The sequence below is a fragment of the Diplotaxodon limnothrissa genome, linkage group LG18 (genome assembly GCF_057381915.1).
Source record: "Diplotaxodon limnothrissa isolate DT_005_m linkage group LG18, D_limnothrissa_male_GT1.1, whole genome shotgun sequence".
Taxonomy (NCBI): domain Eukaryota; kingdom Metazoa; phylum Chordata; class Actinopteri; order Cichliformes; family Cichlidae; genus Diplotaxodon; species Diplotaxodon limnothrissa.
In genome coordinates, this window is record NC_140613.1 from 19838705 (window position 1) to 19848170 (window position 9466).

The following is a 9466-nucleotide window of genomic DNA, read 5'->3' on the forward strand; positions in this document are numbered from 1 at the left end:
CTTACATTAAACATGTGGTCAGAAACAGCTTTAAATTATTCCTGATTTGTATCAATTACTTCATAAAGGACATTTACACATGCATTAATCTCCCGAAGACGTAGAGTATAAGTATAACTGCTGTTTGTCAAAGCCTTACCCTTATCCTAACCTTAAAGCATGTCACTAACCATAAAATGCATTGATTTATGTTATGGGGACTTTCTTTTTGTCCCCACAAGGAAGACACGTCCCTATAACGTGATGGTATAAACAGATTTAGGTCCCCTCTACATGAGTAATACCTGGACTACACACACACTGTCACCTCCAGCAGGGAGCAGAATTGGGCTGTCACTCAAACAGACAACCTTAAAAGGGCACAGAACCTTGCAGGAGACATTAATAAATGAAATATAGCAGTGACACAAAAACACACCCATAGTACAAAGTCTGGCTTAGCTGAGATCTGAGATGGCCCAACATCTACCAAACCAGCTGTTCTGCCTGCATTTTTTTTTTTTTTGGCACACACACGACTTCCCTGCCCTTCAAATTGACTGGCATTAGATTTTAATTTAGTCTCGAAGAGGACATTGTTGTGAACAGGGACAAGGACTGAGGGGTTGGCAGCCTCCTTGTCAGCACACATTAATCAGCACATGTGTGGTGATAAGTAAAGATTTTGTGCCGAAAAAGCAAATTTGTGCATTTTCCAGCCTTTCTAACACGATTGCCAAAGGTGACAAATGACTGTGCATCTTTACTGTACATCTGGAATGGGTTACAGAGTCAAGAGCATTGTTTCCTGTCTTGCACTGTCATGGCAATAATCTGGCATCGCACGCAGGCATGGCAGTGTATCCAGTATCTGGTTCTTTCCAGTTTTCCAGTCATTACTGTGAGTCCCCTTGCCTCTCTCCTTGACTTACTTTGATAATGAAACCAAGAGATAGAAATCTTCCATTGTCACATTATTCTAATAAGACTATCGTTCTCATTAGTCTCCTGTGTGTGTGTGTGTGTGTGTGTGTGTGTGTGTGTGTGTGTGTGTGTGTGTGTGTTACTGGATGTTTACCGACCTTGGCAACTTTCACATACTGGTCATGAGTTCTTTTTTTATTTTGCTGCTTTCAGCTTTCATGTGGGTGAAAATGTATTTTCTGTTTGCATTGACAAATATCTATAACATTTTTACCTTCCTGCACTCAATCTTTTTGCAGGAGGTGTTCACCCCAGAGTGTAAGTTCAAGGAGTCAGTTTTTGAGAACTACTATGTGATCTACTCGTCCACTGTGTACCGACAGCAGGAGTCAGGTCGGGCCTGGTTCCTTGGTCTCACCAAGGAGGGACAAGTAATGAAGGGCAACCGGGTCAAGAAGACTAAGCCCTCATCGCACTTTGTTCCCAGGCCAATTGAAGGTATCATAAAACTTGTAGAAGCACATTTTTGGTACAGCTTTAATGTTATTTCTTTTTGATTTCATTTTTTTTTGTAATGCATGCACTTCCCATCACGTACACTAGTATTATCGTGCAACACTGGTGGTTAAAGCAGCGATCCACCAGCTCTAATTAGCCTTTGAAACCAGATAATGTCTTATCTGGCTTTGGAGGACCTTCATTACCAGCTGGAACTGTTCGGTTTGTTAATACGTTGGCATTAAGGAGGAGGGAGAAACTGATGAAACATAGTATAGGTGCATCATGGGAAATGAAAAAATCAATGTTCTTTTTTTAAACTTAGCAAATCCTTTTGACACACCTAAAGGTAAAATATATTGACATCCGCTGTTTTAGCTCAAACAATCCTTGGTATTCTTCAAGCTTTATGAGGGAGCAAAATGAAATCATTTGCATTGCATTCCCATTCTCCAAACCTGGCTTCTAAAGGGATTTATCATTTTGAGCATTTATTTTGCTCTTGCTTTGTTATTTGTCAGCAAGATCCTTAATCCTTAAAATTTTGTTGCACATTCAGGCACAGTTTCTCACAAGTGTGAAGCAGGACTTTGGACTTGGCAAGTGATTCACTTTCAGTGCCCCAGTAGTTTACATATCTTTTGTGGGAGCTTTGTTAAAATATCACATAGATATTGTTGTAATAACTTGTCAAGCAATGTGATAAAAAAGTGCAGACATGGCCTAATTCCCCTGTCTTCTCCCTCTCAGCCTGGTATAATTGTCCCAGCCTCACACCTGACCTTGTCTCTGTCTGCACATCCATCTCTTCAATCTACTCTCTACTGTCCCCATTCTCCTCTCCTCTCCGCTCCTCTCTGCTCCTCTTGTTTCCATCCCTTTCCTTGGCTTTCCATCTTTTCCACAGTTTGTATGTACAGGGAGCCATCACTGCATGAGATAGAGGACAAGCACCGCTCCAGGAAGAGCTCAGGGACTCCCACCATGAATGGAGGGAAAGCTGTCAATCAGGACTCCACATAGCATCTGAGGGAGGGGCTTCCAGCAGGGGGGAGAGGCCTCATCCTGAATGAAGGGAAGGGGCCAAAGGAAACTTCACCCGTCCCTCCCAATGTACGCACCACCATGGCCCGTGACAAACAGAGGGGTTTATGATGACAACGAGGAGCTATTACTGTACACCCAAGACAACGAAAACAAAAACTGATGTCTTGCCTGTGAAAACCTTTTAGATGAATTAATATGAAAAAGACTATATATATATATATATATATATGGAGAAGTCATTTTCAATCAGGACTTGACCAACCATTTTATGCAAAAAAGTATAAAAACGCTGTGATAAACAAAGAAATGGTGGTCTCCCTTCACGTAAATACAAGTATCTGTCATTTTCGATTTATGCTGTGAAAAACAAGCTTTAATACATGTTCACTTTTCATACATTGATTTTTTTTCTACATGCTATTGCATTCTCATATGCTTTATTGTGTTGTTGTCAATAATAACTATACCATCTTCATTATAATCGTCATTACTAATCTGTTGCTCGATCATCTTATTTACTAGCTTTTTGTTTTTGAGACAAAATACTTTTTTTTATTACCCTTATGTGTTTTTTTTCTCTCACAGTTTGATCTTGAATGCACTGTCACACCACTTGCACTGGTGTGAGGGTAAGACTAAATATATTGATAGTTCTCTTTGCTGGACTTCAATGGAAACAGAGTGCTTAGGGTGGGATGTAATTTACTCAGGTGTGTATTGTAAGTTAGACTAATGTGACTATAGGACACAAACTTCCATATGTTGCCCTGCTGTGGCAGGACGGGACCGATACAAGCAATATAACAGAGTGCAGTCTAGTATGTCTCTAAATAAAAAAACAAAAACAATAAAACACTGACAACACATCTCCACGGTTGGTGTGTTTGTCAGTAGAAAAGACAAAGAAAGTTGTATGAGGCATTAAAAGTTGGAAACGAGTGAAAACCTGTTTTGATACAGTTTCTGTATTATCTCATCACTTAAAATGAGCATTAGGTTATAAACAAAGAGATGTCCAAACTTGTCAAAAATGACAAAGAATAATATTCTCTCCAAAAGCTGAGAGGATGGCAATGACCAACATCAGCACTACGAGCCATGGCCAAAAACGGTCACTTCGCATTTGCACCTCGAGAACCACAGACCCCTTTTTCTGCTGTTAGCTATAACAACAACTCAAAATATAACTATGTAACAGTAGTCGTGCTTTTGAACTATATGGACTAAACATGAAATAACCTTTGATTAAAGACTTCTGCAGTTTTTCTACGCAGAAAGAAAAGAAGTGGCAATTTTTTTGGCAAGCCCGGCCGTGAAGGGTTGTGTTGACTAATTTCCAGAAAGTTCTACTATTTCTATTATTCTGTTGTGAAATGACCAGAGACTTTTTCAACACTGGTGGACAGGGTGCCTGACTGTTTAATAAATCACTGACCTAACATGTTGAAAATTTGTTCAAAAATTGTAAGGTCACAATCATTCAAACTTTGCCATCACAATGGAAGCTAAATGTTTCATTGAGGAACCAGTACATATGGATTTGGCCAGATTCGAGGAGGATGTCTTACCGTCTCAGTGGGATTTTCTGAAATGGTAACGCACGCCATCTCTATTCCCACTGGTTTTGTGACCAATGAAATGAGCCACTTGCTGCATTGTGGAGGAAAGTCTCTCTCTTTCATAAATCAACAGATTGACAGGGCTGTATAAACGAGTTGAGTTGACTGGGACACCACATACGCTGTGTACGCTGCTGAGCTTATTTCTAAACCCCAATTAGTTTGTCTAACTCAGGAAGTCCTACAGTTGTGCAGTGAATGGGCCAGACGTAGAGGCTGGATGTCCACTGTCCAGCACTAGTTGCACAAAGACTGGCACCAATGTGGTGTTTGGATTGGGGTTAATAGTGTTATTTCTTTTTTACTATTATTAAAGATGACGTACAGCTAAGCCTAGCCAAGTTAGGAAAGCTGAAAAGGGGAAACGGTTGAGATCAAGCATGACCATCGCATGACTGTAGAAGTTGATGTAAGTTTGGTTTAAGTTTGAGGCGGGATCCAAGAGGAATGTCTTTAGATTTTTGGGAGCATATGTCCAAAATGTTTTATGCAATAGTTTGATCAGTATTTTAGCGAGAGCTCATACATCTCTCCTACATCTGGTTAGAAACCGGTTGCTAATTTGGTGATATGTACAGTAAATAGCACACATTCAGCTGCACGCAGCAAACTACAGTGGCATAGGCATCATTATGGATCTAGGAAAGTCTTCCATCTTGGACCCGGGTCCGCAGCTGATGCAAGTTACCTGTAAGAGCTAACAGTAGATTAGTTCAACTTCCACAGTACCTACTGAATAACAGTGATACATACAGTATATTAGACATGACACTGAAAGTCAGCAGGCAAGACCAGCATACAAGTATCTTTATACAGAGGTTTATACTGGTGCATATGACACATGTGTGGACTTAAAGCAATGCATGAAGTTAAGTGTACTGAAGGTCAACTCTTGACAGATGAATGAAAGGATCTGAGACAGGAATGAATACATGGAGTCAAAAAAGCTAATGTGAGAAAGCAGTAAAGCAAAGCACTTTTTTGTGGGTTTCTTGATGTGTGAAAGGGGTTAATAAAGGCTTTGATTGTATGAGATAATAACTATTATTTTAATATTTTTATGTTTGCAGATGATTCACTGCATTGGAACATGCTCATATATGCATTATGAATTCTGAGATGACAAAAAATATGCATTGATTATATAAAAAACAGAATGAAGTTAGTGATTGTTTAAGAATAAAGACTATGTTATCAAAAACTCTCAGCTATACAGTGACTGATTCATTGAATGTGTTGTTGATCATGACTGAATTATCTTTTTTTTAAACTTATGTCACTCTTTGTAACAGGAACATAATTAGGATAATAAGCAGACAAAACTGAATCGATCAATGTGTCATTTTTTATTTAATGGGATTCACATTCAATTCAAATCAGTTTCCTCTATCGTTCACAGAAGTGATTTATGCTCTACCTAGCCTCTAAATCCGATATGTCATTTTGGGATGGCGCTCTTTCGCCCTTAATTCTCACGTTGTCATGGAAACAGACCTTCCATGTCTGCAAGGAGAATGAGGAGGAGGAGGATGAAGGCTCCCCTGACTTTCAGGACGTGGCTTGTATTCTCTCCTGCATGATGGCTGCAGCACAAGACTACAGGGTATGGGGGGGGTATTTTGTTCTCTTCTATTTTGGTTTTTCCTTCACTTACAGTACACAGCTGAGAAGAGTGCAGGCATGCAACCTCAGGGACAATATGTACCAAAAATGACATGGAAAAAGATGAGAAGCAACAAAAAGAGAGAAGGGAGTTGAGGGAAAGACATGCTGCATTATTCTGTTTTTTGCATTTAAGAAATCCACTTTTGCAAATATGAAATCTCATAGACTTCTAGTTGTAATTTTTTAATGCACCACTGTTGCAGCTTTACTTCAGAGTTTTCTTAATTTCAAAGAAAGCCAATGCAGTAATTTAAAAAGTCTCTGTGAGGCTGTGCTTAGGTACAGAAGTACATAAAGTTAATGCTGATGCAAATATTAGGTTCCTAATGGCAACGTACTGATGCTTAGGGCTTTTTCCTGCTATCCATCCATTTGCTTCCGCTTATCGCAGCTATCCGCTTATCGCAGCTATCCCAGCTGTCATAGGGCAAGAGGCGGGGCACACCCTGGACAGGTCACCAGTCTAACACACAGGGACAGACAACCATTCGCACTCACATTCACATATGGGCAATTTCGATTTTAAATGTTTTCAATTAACCTATCCCCACAAAGTGCATGTCTTTGGACTGTGGGAGGAAGCCGGAGTACCTGGGGAGAACCCACGCAAACACAGGGAGAACATGCAAATTCCACACAGAAAGACACTGCTGGTGGAATCAAACTCAGGTCCAGTGCTAACCACTGTGCCACCGTGCTGCCTTTTTCCTGCTAGTATGTGTTAAATAGTACCAACCAATTAATGTACCAAAAATGCAACTTTAAAGTTATAATTTTGACTAAATGGGGAGTAGATCTCTAAACAGAATTACATGTTAAGACCATACCTCATGGAGGCACTAGAGAAAAAGTCTGGGGATCTTCAAAGTTTGAAGTTTGACAACAAAAACAACAGAAAAAGCCAGCTGGTGGAGGGCGTAGTCAGAATAAATGGCTGACATTCTCACAATCATATAGTGTGAGAAACAAATTTGTTGTCAGAAGTGTTTTGGAACAAAATATAATTTTATTGCTAATGACCTGGCTATCCCCTCCCCCAAAAATAAGCTTTATATTGTAACGTAAAGACCCTACAATAATAGAGAGAAACGTCAATAGTCACACATTTCATGGCAAGAGATACGACATCCTCATAGCAGTACATACTGTACCTTTGTAATCAATGTTCACAAAGAGTAGAAACAAGTCAAGGTCAGCTACTTAGACATCTGTGGGTGTTAGCAGTCTAAACAGAGTCATCTGTTTGGATACACATAGGACAGCCAAGAGCTGTAAACAGCTCGAAGGCCATTCTACCCATCTCTGTTAAAACTGACCTCTGCCATGTGTTCTCCCACCCTATCTCCTTTCTTGTGTGGGCGAGGCCACCTTCACACATATCCTACAGAACAGACTAGGAACTTTGCAGCTTCAAAACAAAACTTACAAGTGACTCAGTATTGTATTAATATCAGTTTTGACCCTTTTTTAAAATAAATCTAGCGACCCCCAAATATTATTTTGGAGGTTAAGCCTCACATTGTGATTTTCTCACATGAAATATGCCTAAATCAATATAACCTTGCTTTCAAAGGCACATTACATAGCCATGGAGCATTTTAGCCACAATATTTTAGTGTCTGCCCAAAGGGGTAAAAGAAAACTGTGAGGTTAAGTTTCACTTGGGAGCTTTTCTTACTAGATTCATTGAGGTGGAAAGTTTTTTTTTCTTTGTTTTTTATTTTTTGTTTGTTTGTTTGTTTGTTTGGTTTTTGCTTTGTTTTATTATTTTCTTCAAGCCCTGTGTACAGGAGCTGCATACAAAAAGATATTTTGTGAAAAGGGTTGGCGTAATAAGCAAATGCTTAAGCCAATACCTTTTGATTAGCCTTGTCTCATGCTTTCTTTCTTTATGGTAGATTTTTGTTCTGTTTTCACTGTTTTTTTTTTGTTGTTTTTTTTTCACTGTTTTCACTGAGATTTGAATTTGAATGCTAATCAATGCTAATATGCTAGTTAGCTGATATATTGTGTTTGTCAGATTAGCACGCTCATGTTTGCTAGAACTAAAGCCAAAGGACAACCAAGCAGGCTGGAGTTTTGTGAAATGGTGACAGCTGATAAGACGTTATTAGAACTGGGCTACCGATTCATGCTAAAAATCTATTTTTACTTGGGTAGCAATAAGGGATGACATTAGCAGGACTCACTCTTTCTTCTGGAAAGCATCCAAGATGGTTGCTTCGGGGCAGGATAAAACAGCACTCCGGCTTGTTTTGGCTATTTATCTAGATTGGATGGCTGCTACACACTAAAAGGATAAATGAATAACAAAAGCAAACTCAAAACAAGAAAAAAAACCCCCAAAACTAAACAAAAGCACGAACACACGATACCTGGATAATGTATGAGGACTAGGGTGTGCCTAAAGGTATCTATAGATTATGAACACATTTCAATAACAAAATAAAAACTCAAAGAAAACTAAAAAAACTCAAAGTCTTGCATATATCTGGATTTTTAAAAAAAAGGACAAATAAGATGCCTAGAATGTTTTTTAGAAAATTAACAAAGATTTGAGAATAAACAAACAAACAAAAAATCATACACATGGCGCTGTCAAGAGCTGATGACAAGAGCTGGTTCTCTAGTTTGTAAAAATATACTCTATTTGGTCAAATGCAGCAGAAGCTTGGTCATTATGTTTTTTGACATTCGTGTGGTCGTGAATCATAAATTTGTACACTATGGTCTAACTGTCAGTGCATTACAAAGTGTTACAGGCATTAAAGCCTTACAAAGTAAGGCATTACCCTGCGGAACAGTGATACTGCTTTTTTGATAAGTGGCAAACTTGACATTACTTTTATTTTTATTTCACAGAAGGACAAGAGTGAGATGATAAAGTAGAAACTGCATCCAGGACAGAAGCAACAGCTTTATACTGCTAAGATAACTAAGACTCTTTGCAAGCATCTGCACAGAGAGCATGCTAACACAAAACTAGCCAAAACCCAGAGTGAGGTTAAAGCTGAGTGCATGCTGACCCCACCCCAGCAGCCAGACTCAATAAGCAACAAAAGTATAGACATTTCAACATTATGCACTCCACACTGTATATAAATGCCACTTGTTTTGCACATATTCAACTCTGTATATTTTATATATTTTATTATTATTATTATTATTATTATTATTATTATTTATTTATTTTTTTTTTACTATTTAATTTGTAAAAATGTGTATACACACACACACACACACACACACACACACACACACACACACGTAGGAAAATATTTAGTATACACATCCAGAAATGCATACACTATTATATATTGTACATATATTTATTAGTTTCAGGTTGGCCATTCTTGTATTTTGCTCGTTTGTGTAAGATAAGATAAGATAAGATAGAACTTTATTAATCCCTCGGGTGGGTTCCTCTGGGAAATTCGACTTCCAAAAAGCACAGCAACGACCGAAGTTACAGTTACAGAATTGTTATATATATATATATATATACACACACACACACACACACACACACACACACACACACACACACACACACACACATATATAAATACAGAGACAAATATAAATAAAATATACAAAGGGGATAAATAGAATAAATAGGAATAAAAATAAAAATACAAGTGAATTGCACATTTCAAGTATTGAGTCTATTGCACTGTTGACTATTTACAAAAAGTATTGCACAAGGTATTGTACAGTGAGGTGAAGAGGCACTA

The 9466-nt window shown here is 38.4% G+C and overlaps 1 protein-coding gene across 4 annotated transcripts in view; it reads left to right on the forward strand.

Moving 5' to 3' along the window:
* fgf12a (fibroblast growth factor 12a) overlaps nucleotides 1–2424 on the forward strand; it is a 30976-nt gene extending 28552 nt beyond the window's left edge. For all 4 annotated transcript variants that reach the window (XM_085376929.1, XM_085376928.1, XM_085376926.1 and 1 more), the window contains 2 exons: nucleotides 1203–1401; nucleotides 2309–2424. In XM_085376929.1, the coding sequence (XP_085233055.1) occupies nucleotides 1203–1401; nucleotides 2309–2424 (315 nt within the window). The remainder of the gene's footprint in view (nucleotides 1–1202; nucleotides 1402–2308) is intronic.
* The last annotated feature ends 7042 nt before the right edge of the window (nucleotides 2425–9466 follow it).